Source organism: Cervus elaphus, chromosome 14 (genome assembly GCF_910594005.1).
Source record: "Cervus elaphus chromosome 14, mCerEla1.1, whole genome shotgun sequence".
Lineage (NCBI taxonomy): Eukaryota > Metazoa > Chordata > Mammalia > Artiodactyla > Cervidae > Cervus > Cervus elaphus.
The window spans coordinates 8,996,903-9,013,410 of NC_057828.1; the positions used below are offsets into that span (position 1 = coordinate 8,996,903).

General features: G+C 38.9%; 1 protein-coding gene across 8 annotated transcripts in view; it reads left to right on the top strand.

Moving 5' to 3' along the window:
• The window catches only part of CR2 (complement C3d receptor 2), a 45,972-nt gene that overhangs the window by 11,324 nt on the left and 18,140 nt on the right, over nt 1-16,508 (top strand). For 3 of the 8 annotated variants that reach the window (XM_043924563.1, XM_043924564.1, XM_043924566.1), the window contains exons 2-16: nt 144-323; nt 1,692-1,791; nt 2,215-2,300; nt 3,763-4,161; nt 5,767-5,943; nt 6,025-6,127; nt 6,745-6,830; nt 7,927-8,316; nt 9,942-10,130; nt 10,219-10,318; nt 10,535-10,617; nt 11,305-11,712; nt 13,134-13,310; nt 13,408-13,498; nt 13,775-13,851. In XM_043924563.1, the coding sequence (XP_043780498.1) occupies nt 144-323; nt 1,692-1,791; nt 2,215-2,300; nt 3,763-4,161; nt 5,767-5,943; nt 6,025-6,127; nt 6,745-6,830; nt 7,927-8,316; nt 9,942-10,130; nt 10,219-10,318; nt 10,535-10,617; nt 11,305-11,712; nt 13,134-13,310; nt 13,408-13,498; nt 13,775-13,851 (2,646 nt within the window). The remainder of the gene's footprint in view (nt 1-143; nt 324-1,691; nt 1,792-2,214; nt 2,301-3,762; nt 4,162-5,766; nt 5,944-6,024; nt 6,128-6,744; nt 6,831-7,926; nt 8,317-9,941; nt 10,131-10,218; nt 10,319-10,534; nt 10,618-11,304; nt 11,713-13,133; nt 13,311-13,407; nt 13,499-13,774; nt 13,852-16,508) is intronic. The other 5 variants (XM_043924568.1, XM_043924570.1, XM_043924571.1 and 2 more) reach the window with 3 other exon arrangements.

Consider the following 16,508-nt stretch of genomic DNA (forward strand, 5'->3'; position numbering starts at 1 on the left):
TCTTTGCTCCCCCCCCCAAATATCTACATATTAGATTTAATTTCTAAAGATCAAATTTGTCATTGTAACTGGTGACCACACAGAAGCACAGTAGAGATTTTAGCCTCTCTTAGTTTTGATATTCCTGTGATCTTTGTCTCTAGGTCAGTGTAAATCCCTGCCAAGGTATCCTTTTGCTAAACCTAAAATTCAGAGTGATCAGTCTGAGTTTGCTGTTGGCGAAACTTGGGAATATGAATGCCTTCCTGGGTATTTCAAGAAGTCATTCATTGTCACCTGCCTAAAGACCTCCAAGTGGTCAAATGCTCAGCAAGTCTGTAAACGTGAGTAATCTGTAATAGAAGAATCTTTGAGTCTATAGCATGTCTCTATGGGCTAACCTGTAATTTTCAAGATAAAAGATAAGAAAATTAGTCAGTAATCTCAAATGAATGGGTTCCTAGGTTCTTCATGTTTTCTTTTACTCCTAAGGGTATTAGATATTGGGTATTGGAGTTAAATCATCACAGCTGGCCAACTCTGTTTATCCTATAATCTCCATGACTTTGTTCTATGGTCTGTGTACTATGTTACAGTGATCTTACAAGTTAATATATTAGTATATACTTATATATATATATATATAAGTATAAACTAATATTAGTTTCACCTCAATCTTACCCAATTCAATTCCAGAAATATATTTGAATAATCACTAGGTATAAAGCATTAAGCTAGATGGTGGAGTTGGGGAGAGATATATAAATTAATCTGCTAGTCTCTGTCTTTGCGGAATGCCTATATTATTTGTAGAGACTGGCTTTTAAGCTAACACTGGACTATGGTATAATTTCTTATATCTATAGAGATAAAATTATATGACATCACAGAGAAGTAAATAATAAGTGCTATCTAGGAGATCAGGGAAATCTGGGTACTACAGACAGAAAAAACAGCATATGTCAACATATAAAGATATGGAAGAACATGATGTCTTTGGAAAATAGAAAATAGAAAAAAAATTATGGTTGGAACATAAGGTTCATGGTGAGAAATAGTAGATGGTGAGGACTGGACGTTAACTGTGGTGGGCCATACATTCTTTTCCAATGAACATTGGTAAGTGACTGTAAGTTTTTGAATGTGGGGAGTGGCATGACTGCATTTGTGATTCTGAATGATAATGTGTACAGTGGCGTAAAACATGTACTGGACCAGTGGCAACCAGCATTAGAGAGGTAAATTTTATTACTCAGTGATCTAATGAGAGATTTTAGCAGTAGCAAAATAATTGGTTTGGGGAGAGATTTCTGTAATCTAGTCATGAAAACTTGATGATCAATTGAATTAAGGACAGGTAGTAAATAATGAGTTACAGAAAGGAAATGATAACTTTTTTTTTTTTTTTTAAGCTACAACACTTGGTAGATGTTGCCATCAACTGACAGAGTATAAAAGGGGGAAGTAGAGACTATAAATTATGGTTGACCACAAATAATATTTTCATCCATGCTTAGAAATATAGACTACATGTTTTAAACAAATAGTGTTATGGAGTTGAAAGATAGAAGTTTTCTAAATGTCCAAAATTTCTTTGCATAAGCATGAGTAGGCTACTCAGCAAGTCCAGTCAGATTGGAATTTAATAAAAGCAGAAAAAAATCCCGAAAATCCCAATCCCAAATTTTTTTCTGTTTTGTTCTCGCTTGTAGGTAAACCATGTTCGGTTCCTAGAGAACTCCTCCATGGCTCTGTCCACACACCTCAGGGTATCGTGTTTGGGGCAACAATTACATTTTCATGTGACAATGGGTGAGTTGGCAGGAGACATCTCCAGAGTACATGGATATTAGAACAGTAGTTTCAATGGAAATCATTTGTCTTCCAAAAAAAAAGATATGAGTAATTGCCACCCACCCTTAAAAATAGATAAATAAAAGAATCACCTCTCTGATATGCTCCAGAGAGAACTGTTTAGGATGACCCACTAGAGAGGATCCCTAGAAGAGAAAAAATTTGCGCTACTTCTCTTCCAATTTTAAATCTTCAGTGTTAGTGACCAGGAGGTCAAATTTCACTTGTGTTTAGATTGTTGAATCTTATGTATGTGTCCATAGTCTTTCACCATTACTTTCACCATGATATTCTATTCTTTACCATTCTTTCAGTGGGAAAAGATCTAAGCTTTTCTAAAATGTCCAGCTGGGAGATGATCACTCATCTCTTTATCTTTAGATATCGACTCATTGGTGGCTCATCTGCTACATGTGTTTTCTTAGACAATACTGTAACCTGGGATACGGACCTACCCCTTTGTGAATGTGAGTAGAATTTTCCCTCTTGTCCCCCTCTAGAGGGAAAGTGGGCATCTACACATCAAAATAAGTACCCAGGAAAGTTACACTTGTTCTGAGCAGATCTGGACATAAATCTGTGATTTATCTTCTTCCATGCCCCTGACCCCACTACCCTTTCTTTTGCTACTGTACCTTGGTGGTAAGTTAGTTCACAGTGAATAAGTGCTCAAGTCTAAAATATGCCACAAGACTCCACACTGCCAGCTTAAATCCATGCAGAGTGTATGGCACTCCAAGTACCTTTTGTAAGAGTTTATCTGTATTCTGGGGGTGAGAACTGGTGATTAGGTCAAATTTAGGGGGTTTTATTAGGCCAGTTCCATGTATCTTCCTACCTTGCTACTTTTCATTTAGAACCATCTTTGAGATGAGCTTACAGAATTTCAGCAATATGGGTTAATTGTAGGTGAAGTGGAAGTTTGGTTTGCAAGAGTTACGACAAAATTCCCAGAAGATTTTTTTTCTTTTTATTTTAATTGGAGGCTAATTACTTTACAATATTGTGGTGGTTTTTGCCATACATTGACATGAATCAGCCATGGGTGTACATGTGTTCCCCATCCTGAACCCCCCTCCCACTTCCCTCCCTATCCCATCCCTCAGGGTCATCCCAGTGCACCAGCCCTGAGCACCCTGTCTCATGCATCGAACCTGGACTGGCGATCTGTTTCACATATGATAATATACATGTTTCAATGCTGTTCTCTCAAATCATCCCACCCTCGCCTTCTCCCGTAGAGTCCAAAAGACTATTGTATACATCTGTGTCTCTTTTGCTGTCTCGCATATAGGGTCATCGTTACCATCTTTCTAAATTCCATATATATGTGTTAGTATACTGTATTGGTGTTTTTCTTTCTGATTTACTTCACTCTGTATAATAGGCTCCAGTTTCATCCACCTCATTAGAACTGATTCAAATGTATTCTTTTTAATGGCTGAGTAATATTCCATGGTGTATATGTACCACAGCTTTCTTATCCACTCATCTGCTGGTGGACATCTAGGTTGCTTCCATGTCCTGGCTATTATAAACAGTGCTGCGATGAACATTGGCGTGCACGTGTCTCTTTCAATTCTGGTTTCCTCGGTGTGTATGCCCAGCAATAGGATTTCTCGGTCATATGGCAGTTCTATTTCCAGATTTTTAAGGAATCTCCACACTGTTCTCCATAGCGGCTGAACTAGTTTGCATTCCCACCAACAGTGTAAGGGGGTTCCCTTTTCTCCACACCCTCTCCAGCACTTATTGTTTGTAGACTGTTTGACAGCAGTCATCCTGACTAGCGTGTAATGGTACCTCATTGTGGTTTTGATTTGCATTTCTCTGATAATGAGTGATGTTGAGCATCTTTTCATGTGTTTGTTGCAGAAGATATAACATTTAAATGTCTTCTCTCTTTTCCTACCTACCACGCCGCCAAAGCTATTCCTTGTGAGCCACCCCCAGCCATCTTAAATGGAGACTTTTACAGCAGCAATAGAGACTATTTTTACTATGGAATGGTGGTTACTTATCAGTGCCATGTTGGACAGAATGGGAAAAAGCTGTTTGACCTCTTGGGTGAAAAGTCAATATATTGCACCAGCAAAGATAATCAAGTTGGCATCTGGAACAGTCCTGCCCCTCAGTGTATTCCTGTAGTCAAATGCCCAATTCCAGAAGTTGAAAATGGAATTATGGAATCTGGATTTAGGCATTCATTTTCCTTAAATGATTCTGTGATGTTTAAGTGTAAGCCTGGCTTTACCATGAAAGGCAGCAACACAGTACGGTGCCAACCAAACAGCAAATGGAATCCTCCTCTGCCAAAGTGCTTCAAGGGTGAGTTGGGCTGCAACTTTGGGGATGTAGAAATAAAATGAGATTTTGGGAGAGATAGATGTAGGATACCTATGAGACAAGGATGGTAAAGACAGTGTATGTTGCTGGATATCCTGGTTAAAGAATTTAAAAGTAGCTAGGCAAAGATTCATAAATTTTCTAAAATATATTTATTATAATACTACATACATATAGATCTACAAAATCTTTTCTACTATGCTTGATAAAGGCTTGAGAAAGAAAAGCAGCAATAACAACAAAAAAGAGATGGAGAAATTGGAAAACATAAACTAAGTGAAATGGGAGTACTGAATATGAAATAGAAAAGGTGCAACAAACTAGATAAAAGTAAGAGATCATCATATAGTCCAGTTGTTTTTAAACATATCTGCTCATTAGAAACACACCTGGAGCTCTGGAGAGAAAAGTAGCAATACATGGACATTTTTATTTTAAAAAAATCCAAAATAATTCTGCTATGTATCTGGATTTTGAAAAGTAAATTCAAGTTTTTCTATTAAATAGCAGTTTTAGTGATATAGAATTCTGTTATTTTCTGTTGATCAATCATGATACAGTGGTATTAAGTGAATAATAGTTGCATAATCACAATAGTAAAAGATGTTTATCAGTTTTCACAATCAATAGCTAGACAAATTAAAAGGTAATTATAATTATAATGGAAACATGATTGACCTAACAATATAAAATAATTACATACAATTTGGGGGGTTAAATAGGGTGATGTGGTAAATGGGGAAAAAAAAGAATTTAAAAGTAAACTTTGAAAGTAGTACCTAAATGTTGAAGAGATGAGAAGTTTACTATATTCTGGGACATAGCTAGATATACATTAATTTAGGGGAAATCAGAAGACACTCAAAAAAAAGCAGATAGTACCAGAGCCAATGATCAAAGATTTTTGTATGATTAAAATTGTATATGGTTAGATTTTATTTAAGTGAGGATAAAATAAACTCTTAATCCCATTAGCCAGGCCAGTGGGGAAACTTGACTGATCAGAATTTGATTCAAATTACTGTAGGTTTTATACATTCTTCTATTGAAAAATGTAGCCTTTATGGAATAAGGTTAGAATTAAGATTGAGTCACTTCCCCCATTCCCCCTCTTTCCCCTACTTTTATTGAGAAATGCCTGACTTAGTAAAAACCTGGCACCATTGGGAGTTCCTTCCCCAAGACTTAGACACTTCATCAGTGGTGTGGGGACCAGGAAGAAAGAGGAGATTTCGGTGGTTAAAAAAAAAAAAAAAAAAGGCATTATAATAGTTTGGTTCCTTTGGCTACAGTATTAGTGAGAGGATATCTATCCATTTAGGTAAAACAGGAACATGATGAAGAGGGGTCATATTTCCTGGCATAGATCAAGATTCCGAGGAGATAGATGCAAAGTTCATCGTGTCTAAAATATGTAGCATATGGTAGCCCCACTCTGTCTCACCCAAAAGAGTGTCTGCCTTACACTTAGGAGGGCTGACATGACCACCTTCATCCAACTCCTGCCAACCCTAAATTGACTTAGGTTGTAGAGAAGAAAGTTCTTATTTTAGAAATAACAGGCCTCTGGTCCTGTTCTCTTCTCAGGGTGTCTACCACCTCCACATACCCTCCATGGTAACTATGACCAATTGGATGAGGAATTCTTTGCAGTTGGGCAGGAAGTGTTCTACAGCTGTGATCCTGGCTACACTCTCATTGGAACTAACCCTATACGGTGTACATCCTTGGGAACGTGGAGCCATCTAGTACCCAAATGTGAAGGTGCATAAAGGTCTATTTCATCTCAAGGAAACTCATCTGTTTCCTGACTCTTCATGTGCCAGCCTTGTTTCTTTTCCCTAGTGAAATCATGTGATGACATTCCAAACCAACTTCTCAATGGCCGTGTGGTAGCTCCTCCTAATTTCCAGCTTGGGGCAGAGGTTTCATTTGTTTGTGATAAAGGGTGAGTGCAAAGTGATCCATAGCTAGTCATGGCAAAGTGTGATCTTTAAAGACAGTTACATTTTTTTTTATCTCTGATTTTCTCTCTCCTTTTCTTTACCTTTTATCATCAAGAATTCTGTTATTAAGAGAATCCCATTTATTTTCTCCAAATGTGTGCATGGTCAGCCAGAGTTGGGAATTGTCCTTTCATCATTTGCAAAAGCAAAGATTAGGCTCAGAAATTAAGGTTTCTTTTATGGAGACTGAATAGATGTTGAGGGTTCAGTAAGAGGGGCTCTTTGAAGTGAGCTTAGAAAACAAAGTCTTTGATGTTTTCTTCATTAGGCACTAAGGTTGTTTCCTTCTAATGGTCAAGAAAATCTTAACATTTGGATGCTGAACATTAAAGCAAGAACTCAAGAAAAGAACAGACCATCAGGACTGTTTACTCTGTGTTTTGAGCTGGTCTGAAGTCTCCATGTAGCTTAGCTGATTCGCAATCTTGGACTTTTTCCTTAAGGAAAATTCTATGAAAATAGAGCCCATTAATACCACACTCTTTAAAGAAGTATTTAGTTTCATGTAATGGAGAGTTGGTTTCTTCTGGTGATAACTTGCTGCCCCTTATTGTTTAAGGTTCCGGTTAAATGGCCAGTCTTCTAGTCAGTGTGTCTCAGAAGGAATGAGAGTATTCTGGAGTAATAAGTTTCCTGTCTGTGAACGTGAGTAGAAAGCAAAAATAATCAAGTGTGGATCGTGCCTCTTGATTTCTGGTGTGTTCTCATGCATTTATCAGTTATAAAATCTTATCAACATATATGCTTTGAACATATATATGCCACTCTTCTGTATGTTCTAGAATGCAGGCCAAAACTAAATTTATTCAGTTGACTACAAATGGTGTTGAGTATTCTATGTGTAGAAGGATAAAGGCTCTCAAAAGTTACTCCTACTGAAAATGAATAGCACTGATGCACTGACATGGTTATGCCACTTCCTCATCTGATGAGCAAGTCTTGGAGCTAAGTGGAGATCAACCACAAGTTTCAGAGGTTGGCAGTTTTTCCTTTATTCTGAGACTCACTCAGGAAAAGTGTACATATACTAACACAGCTATAAACAATTAATATTCTTCATGCCCATTAGGACAAGTAAATAAAAGATATTATTTGAAACCATTTCCTGCGGCTTCTTCAAAGGAGACAAGCATTAAAAGAAGACAATTGACTTGCTGTGAGGATGCAGGATCTTTTGTAACAGGACAGAATGTGGTCTCTATACTTATAGCCCCAGTTGTGTTTGAAATAGGTGTTGCATAATTAGCATGCTCCAGGTATTGTACTTGCCCTTTTCAGCTACTTTTATCTTACTGGATTAGGAAACTGAGGCTTAAAGAGGGCGAGACTTGCCTAAGGTCACGCAGCTATTGAATGATCGTGGGGATTTGAAACCAGGCCTATTGAGCCCAAATTATACACTTGTGATTAGTATGTCATTAACATTATTTTCATGTACTATTTACCTTTTGTTTCATTATTAAAGTTGATTAGACACAGAACTATTCAATAAATTCTGTTTCATTGTTATTGTTTGGTCCTAATTGCTTTTTTTGCTAAAGATCAAGAGAAAGGTAAGAATTTAGCAACTTAGGGACCAGTCTTACTGAGCTGTCAGAATGAGTATGAATAAGAAGTAAATTATACAAATTTCTAATCTATTTCTGAAACAGTGACATGAGATATATTTGTATCTTTTATCTAAATTTGAATCTTATTTTCATGATCAGTGTGACCACATATTTTCTTTCCTACTTTTCAGGGATTTTTTGTGACCCCCCTCCTTCTATCAAAAATGGACGCAGTAGTTCTCATTCCGGTCCTGTAGCCCTTAATGCTGTGGTGACCTACTCATGTCCCAGTGCCTTCCGCCTCATTGGAGAAAGACGTCTTTTTTGTATAAGTAAAGACAATGTGAATGGAATTTGGGATAAAGCTCCTCCTATCTGTGAATATTACAATAGAGATTCTGTTTGCTCTGAACCCATAGTACCAGGGGGATACCGAATTAAAACATCTAGACCACCCTTTAGACATGGTCATTCTGTGACATTTTCCTGTTATGCCAATTTCACCATGAAAGGAAATAAAACTGTTTGGTGCCAAGCAAATAGAACATGGGGTCCGACACCATTACCAATCTGTGAGAGTGGTGAGTAGAATGAAAATAAAATTGAATCAGGAGCTTGGAACCTTGCATTTCTGTGCATGTTAAGTTTGGTATCATTCTGAAGGAAGAACAGTGTGAATGTGTAAATGGTAAGGGTGGAGGGAGGAAGCAAGGGAAAGGGTGAAAATTATAGTTTCCTGTTTTTTCTTAGTTGTAGAGGGATATAAATGTTCATTCATCAATAGAGCAAAGAATTTTAAAATATAATGGGAAAATCTAACTGAACACACCTAATAATCGAAAGGAATGTCTCACAGCGATGGAGGCCAGAGTTAGTTTGGACTGTGGGAAGTGGATAGTTTAAACTGTCTATCTAGGATATTGTCAAATGAAAGGAAATGTGGGATCTTAGAACAAAAACACACCAAATGGATTTAAAATTTATCTATAAGAGCTGTTAATGTAGTATGGCAGAAATGATCTGCCATTCCCTTTGACCTCTATAAATACTTTCTGAGTGACCCACACTATCTTCCAAACTCATCTCCTAAGCCATAACATTTCAAATCAAGTAACTTTGAAAATGGACATGAGTTTGAGCAAACTCCAGGAGACAGTGAAGGACAGGGAAGTCTGGTATGCTGCAGTCCATTGGGCTGCAAAGAGTTGGATATGACTTCGTGACTGAACAACAGCAACTTTGAGAATAGGAACTACTGTAAGCTCTTCCTTCACTTTTATTTTGTTTGACTTATGTTGCTTGAACTCTAAATCTGAATTTCAGTTATGTAATTATGGGAACTGGCAATATTTGACAAAAATTGTACTATCAAAATAAAGTAATCAAAATATGATTCTATCTATAAAATATAAAATCTTGGAGGCATTCTGAAGATAGTCACAAATGAGGTGACCATGGAAAACAGTTGTGTGTGTGTTTGATAGTCACTCAATCATGTCTGACTCTTTGAGACCCACAGGTTGGAGTCTGCTAGGCTCTTCTGTCCCTGGAATTCTCCAGGCAAGAACACTGGAGTGGGTTGCCATTCCCTTCTCCATGGGATCTTCCTGACCTAGGGATGGAACCCAAGTCTCCTGCATTGCAGGCAGACTATTTACCATCTGAGCCATCAGGGAAGCCTGGAAAACAATTAACTCTTTATAAAGACTTAGATAGGCCTCTATGTATTGACATGGAAAGATATAGATTATTAAACAAATAAAGCAAGGCATTGAATAATATGTATTGAGCATCACACAAAGCAAAAATGTGTGTATAAAAAAATGTGTGTATATGTATCACATATAGGATAAAAAAATATATTACTGATATCTGGCAGGATAATCTTATAAATAACAGCATGCTACTTTTGGAGCATAGGGTAGAATGGGAGTATGAGTGAAAAATGGACTTTATTTTTTGGTAATTGAAGGTTTTCACATGGCAAATATAATTCATAAAGTGTAACTAAAAGATAATGTACTATTTATGGTATAAAATGGATATAATTAAACCACAACTGTTTAATCTTTAAAAGACTGAGTTGAAAATCAATAATGACTGTTTGCCATAGATCATGTATCATTTATTTGGATGTATGTACTAAATCAAAATACAGACTGTGAAGGAACTGTTATCTGATGACCTTTTTTCTGTCTGTGTAAAGATATCCCCGTGGAGTGTCCATCACCTCCCACAATTGCCAATGGGCATCACACAGGAGAGAGTGTTGCCTCCTTTGCCCCAGGATTGACTGTGACCTACAGTTGTGAACCTGGTTATTTAATTTTTGGAAAAAACACCATTCACTGTTTGTCTTTGGGAGACTGGAGTGATGTTGCTCCCATATGTAAAGGTACTCTAAATTGGCAATCATCTGTGTTAAGAATTTGGGCTATTATGTTACTTGTCATATTTTGCTCATCTTTGGCTTGTTTTCTTAGAGGCACTGTGTGAACCTCCACGACTATTTCCCAATGGGCAGATAAAGAGGCCCACTAGTTTTGGGGTTGGTGCAACTGTGAACTTTTCCTGTAATGAAGGGTGAGTGTCCAGAGGCCCAATGGGATTTCATACATTTGACTTATGTGTACATGGTGTGAACTGTGAAACTATGAGGGCCGATGGACAGCTTGAGGTTGTAAGAGATAATGTTGATAAAAAGAAGTTAGTGCCCACAAATTAAGTGAATTTATCTTGGATTTTTAATAGAGGCTTTCATTCTGCCTAATCATTCTGAATGACCTCCTTTGTCTCCAGGTATTGGTTACAAGGACCACTTTCTAGTCAGTGTGTAATTGTTGGACAGAGTACTTTTTGGACCAGGATGCCAACGTGTGAAGGTAAGTTGGGCAACTGTAGTTTGTAACTTGCTCCTTGGCCGGAGGTTCAGCAAGACACTGCATTCTCAGCTTAACTGAAAGTTTTTTGTCCAGGTGTTACTATATAGGATCTTATAGAACAAAGATCTCTAAAAGAGATCTCATACTGTTCACGGGGTTCTCAAGGCAGGAGTACTGAAGTAGTTTGCCATTTCCTTCTCCAGTGGATCACATTTTTTCAGAACTCTCCACCATGACCACCCATCTTGGGTGGCTCTGCACAGCATGGCTCATAGTTTCATTGACTTGCACAGGCTGTGAAGAGATCTTTAGATTTTAAGGGATATATTCTTCGCTGAAGCATCCTTGTATTATCTCTTTATCCTTTGCTTACTCAGGTAAAATAGGGTTCCTGAGCATTTCTTTCTCTGAAAGTTATGTACAATTGCCATCCAGGCCATGCACATAATGGAGATTATATACTCGGTAAAAGAAATAAAAGGATCAGCAAAGTAGATATATTCAGGAACAAAATTTTAGATCATACTTTCTGAATTATTTTGCTATAGCTGCTTTGACAGATTCATTACAGATTCAAACACTATTGTCCCTGAACCCGGGATGTGAGAGTGGCATCTAGAAACACCGGAGACATTCTTTGTTGATAGTGCAGCTGTAATCTTGTCAACTCGCTCTCTAATTTTCTAGAAATTTTTTGCCCATCACCTCCTCCTGTACTCAATGGAAGACATACAGGCACCTCTTCAGTGATCTTTCCATATGGACACACAGTCAGCTACACCTGTGACCCGGGCCCAGAGAAAGGAGTGAGCTTCATCCTCATTGGGGAGAGGACTATCCATTGTACCACTGGCAGTCAGAAGACTGGGGCCTGGAGTGGGCCTGCCCCACGCTGTGAACTTTCTGTGTCTGAGGTTTGGTGTCCACCTCCTCAGATCCCAAGAGGCCAAATATCATCTGGGCAGAAAGATCGATATTCCTACAATGACACTGTGGTATTTGCTTGCGTATTTGGCTTTACCATGAAGGGTAGCAAGGCAGTCCGATGTAATGCCCAAGGCACATGGGAACCATCAATACCAGTCTGTGAAAAGGGTGGGTATTCCAATGTTCGGAATAAATGCCACTGATTCCTTCTTTAGAAACATTAGAGAAGGTGTTACGGACTTCAGCAGGATCTTTTCCAGCTTCCAGTCCCCTCAGTTATACCAAGTATCAGTTTAGTTCAGTTACTCAGTCATGTCTGACTCTTTGTGACCCCCATGGACTGCATCATGCCAGGCCTCCCTGTCCATCACCAACTCCCAGAGCTTGCTGAAACTCATGTCCATTTGAGTCGGTGATGACATCTAACCATCTCATCCTCTGTCATCCCCTTCTCCTCCTGCCTTCAATCTTTCCCAGCATCAGCGTCTTTTCCAATGATTTAGCCCTTCACATCAGGTGGCCGAAGTATTGGAACTTCAGCATCAGTCCTTCCAATGAACATTCAAGACTGATTTCCTTTAGGATTTACTGGTTGGATCTCCTTGCAGTTCAAGGGATTCTCAAGAATCTTATCCAACACCACAGTCCAAAATCTTCAATTCTTTGGTGCTCAGTTTTCTTTATGGTCTGATTCTCACATCCATATGTGACTACTGGAAAAACCATAGCATTGTCTATACAGACCTTTGTTGACAAAGTAACGTCTCTGCTTTTTAATATGCTGTCTAGGTTGGTCATAGGTTTTCTTTCAAGGAGCAAGTGTCTTTTAATTTCATGACTGCAGTCACCATCTGCAGCAATTTTGGAGCCCAAGAAAATAAAGTCCGTCACTGTTTCCATTGTTTTCCCATCCCTGGGTTGGGATCTTCCCACCTTGCAGGCAGATTCTTTACCATCTGAACCACCAGAGAAGCCCAAGAATACTGGAGTGGGTAGCCCATCCCTTCTCCAGGAGATCTTCCCAACCCAGGGATCGAACCAGGCTCTCCTGCATTGCAGGCGGATTCTTTACCAGCTGAGCCACCAGGGAAGCTCATCCACACCAGATATAGTGAATATAAGTTATGCAGAAGCCTTTAAAAACACTGTCTGCCATTCATTTTGTGGAAGTATCCTTGGCAGAAAAACATTAGGGGCTCACTAAGTTGTCCATTTCTTTAAAGAAAAAAAACAAAACAAAACTGGGAAAGATGTTTTCTTGTCTTAACAGTGATTTCTTAAAAGAGACTTTAGGAAAATCCCACCCTACAGATAGATCAGAATCTCCCATTAAAAGCATACAAGAAGATTCCTAAAGGCAGGAAGAGACAGCAAATGGAGCACTCAGTTGGAATGGAAAACAATCTACAGCGGTCTAAATGCAGAAAAAACATAAAATGATAACTACTGATCTGAAGTTAGCAAAACTGGGCTGCCGGGTTATGTCTGTGTGTGCACCCGCCGCCAGAATGCAGCGGTAGCACTGATCAGTATCTTTGGCTCGCTTTTCTATGGTGTTCACATAAGAAAAATTTCTGCCTTTCTTTCAGATTGTCAAGCCCCTCCTAAAATCCTCCATGGGCGAAAGGAAGACAGACACAGGGTTCGCTTTGACCCTGGAACATCCATAAAATACAGTTGTGACCTTGGCTATGTGCTGGTGGGGGAAGAATTCATACGCTGTACCCCTGATGGAGTGTGGATACCCACTGCTCCCACATGCAAAGGTGCCAGGCTTTGAATTTTGATTTTTTTTTTTAAATTTTTTGGTTTTGAGATGGCCTTCAGTTGATTTCTCATTCTCCTTTTTTTTTTTTTTTTTAGTGGCAGAATGTGAACCTGTTGGAAAGCAAGTCTTTAAAAAACCCAAGAACCAATTCATTAGACCAGATGTTAACTCTTCTTGTGATGAAGGGTAAGGGAGGACTATCTCAGATTACACTAGGTACACTGCAAGCTCTGTGTTAAGAGTTTATCTCAAAGACCTTCTTCACGGGTCTGTGGAAGGCTGATCACTCTATTTTTCCATTAATGGAAACTATGCTGTTCAGTGGATGGGTTGTGCTGATGGTGGCTACGTTTTTGTTCCTATAGTTGCCTGTCCTGAAAGTAATACCTGCTATTGAGCCAATAGCTCTTGCTTAGGCTAATGGTCCACAGATGACAAAATGTCTTGTCTCTTTGTCCCTAGATACCGACTGGGTGAAAGTGTTTATCAGCAGTGTCAAGGCACAATTCCTTGGTTTATGGAAATTCGTCTTTGTAAAGGTGAGTAGAAAAATAACAGAGGATCTAGAATAATGTGAGACCAATGAATACGAATAACAGAGGATCCAGCTTCCTGTGAGATTTCTGTTTTAGCCATGTTATGGGATTATGAGTATTAGATTCCATTCTTTTCTCTCTGTTAATAGTTATATTTGCACAGTTTTGCTTTCTGTTGCCCCCTCTTTTTACTCAAAGCATAGCAATCACTTAATGTGAATGCATTTAGTTACTGATTCTCTTATGTGATATGGGAGAATAATAGTAATGAGGTCAATAAGTATATGAACCGCCATCCTTAAGTTTGGGTATACTAGCTTAGTGGAGAGAAAGAGGACTGAGATGGGATCTGAACTCAGATTCTATTTCTGTTTACTGACCTGGGGCAATTTATGTAACTTCTCTGAACTCACGCCTCTTATCTGTAATGTTTCCATAAGATTGCAGACCTCAAAGTTGTTATAATTAAATGCTACTACCCTTACATTAAGGATGAGAATATTGCCTATCAAAAAGTAGATGTTCAATCAACAATAAAAATTCTTGGCTAACCTACCATACCATCACAACCCAAAGACATGCCATCTCAAAAAACCTTAATTCTATTCTGCTGTGCCTTTTATTGACCTATTCAGTTCAGTTTAGTACAAAGTTGTATCCAACTCTTTGTGACTCCATGGACTGCAGCATGCCAAGCGGCCCTGTCCATCACCAGCTCCCAGAGCTTGCTCAAACACATGTCAGTCACGTAGGTGATGCCAACCAACCATCTCATCCTCTGGTGTCCCCTTCTCCTCCTGACTTCAGTCCTTCCAGCATCAGGGTCTTTTCCAGTGAGTCAGTTCTTTGCATCAGGTGGCCAAAGTATCAGAGCTTCAGCTTCAGAGCAGTCCTTCAAATGAATATTCAAGACTGATTTCCTTTAGGATTGACTGATTTGATCTCCTTGCAGTCCAAAGGACTCTCAAGAGTCTTCTCCAACACCACAGTTCAAAAGCACCAATTCTTCTGTGCTCTGCTTTCTTTATGGTCCACCTCTCACATCCACACATGACTACAGGAAAAACCATAGCTTTGACTCTCTTTCTCTCTTTAGTCACTCAGTCATGTCTGACTCTTGCGACCCCATGGACTGTAGCCTGCCAGGCTCCTCTGTCCATGGAATTCTCCAGGCAAGAATACTGGAGTGGGTTGCCATTTTATTCTCCAGGGTATCTTCCTGACCCAGATATTGAACCCAGGTCTCCTGCATTGCAGACAGATTCTTTACCAACTGAGCTATGAGAGAAGCCCTCATAGCCCTCCAGCTTTGACTAGAAGGACCTTTTCTGACAACATAATATCTCTGCTTTTTAATATGCTGTTTAGGTTGGTCATACCTTTTCTTCCAAGGGGCAAGTGTCTTTTAATTTCATGGCTGTTGTCACCATCTTCAGTGATTTTGGAGCCAAAAAAAAAAAAAAAATCTGTCACTGCATTGTTTCTCCATTTGTTTACAATGAAGTGATGGGACCGGATGCCATGATTTTTGTTTTTTGAATGTTGAGTTTTAAGCCAGCGTTTTCACTCTCCTCTTTCACTTTCATCAAGAGGCTCTTCACTTCCTCTTCACTTTCTATGTAAGGGTGGTGTCATCTGCTTATCTTAGGTTACTGATATTTCTCCTGGCAGTCTTGATTCCAGCTTGTGCTTCATCCAGCCCAGTATTTTGCATGATGTACTCTGCATATGTTAAACAAGCAGGGTGATAATATACAGCCTTGATGTACTCCTTTCCCAATTTGGAACCAGTCCGTTATTCCATATCTGGTTCTAACTGTTGCTTCTTGACCTGCGTACAGATTTCTCAGGAGACAGGTAAGGTTGTCTGGGGTTCCCATCTCTTTAAGAATTTTCCACAGTTTGTTGTGATCCACACAGTCAAAGGCTTTGGCATAGTCAATAAAGCAGAGGTAGATGTTCTTCTGGAACTCTCTTGTTTTTCTACAATTCAACTGATGTTAGCAATTTGATCTCTGGTTCCTCTGCCTTTTCTAAATCCAGCTTGAATATCTGGAAGTTCTTGGTTCACGTACTGTTGAAGCCTGGCTTGGAGAATTTTGAGCATTACTTTACTAGCGGGTGAACATTTGTGCGGTAATGTGAACCTACTTTGGCATTGTCTTTCTTTGGGATTGGAATGAAAACTGACCTTTTCCATTCTTGTGGTCACTGCTGAGTTTTCCAAATCTGCTGGAATATTGAGTGCAGCAATTTCACAGCACCATCTTTTAGGATTTGAAATGATGGAATTCCAGCTGAGCTATTTCAAATCCTAAAAGATGGTGCTGTGAAACTGCTGCACTTAAATTCTCACTCTAGGATGTCTGACTACAGGTGACTGATCACAGGATCATCATTATCTGAGTCTTGAAGATCTTTTTTGTGTAACTCTTCTGTGTATTCTTGCCACCTCTTCTTACAATATCTTCTGCTTCTGCAATATCTTCTTGCCATACCTTCTGCTTCTGTTATGTCTATACAATTTCTTTCCTTTATTGAGCCTATCTTTGCATGAAATGTTCCCTCGATATCTCTAATTTTCTTGAAGATATCTCTAGTTTCTTCCCATTCTATTGTTTTCCTCTATTTCTTTGCATTGATCGCTGAAGAAGGCTTTC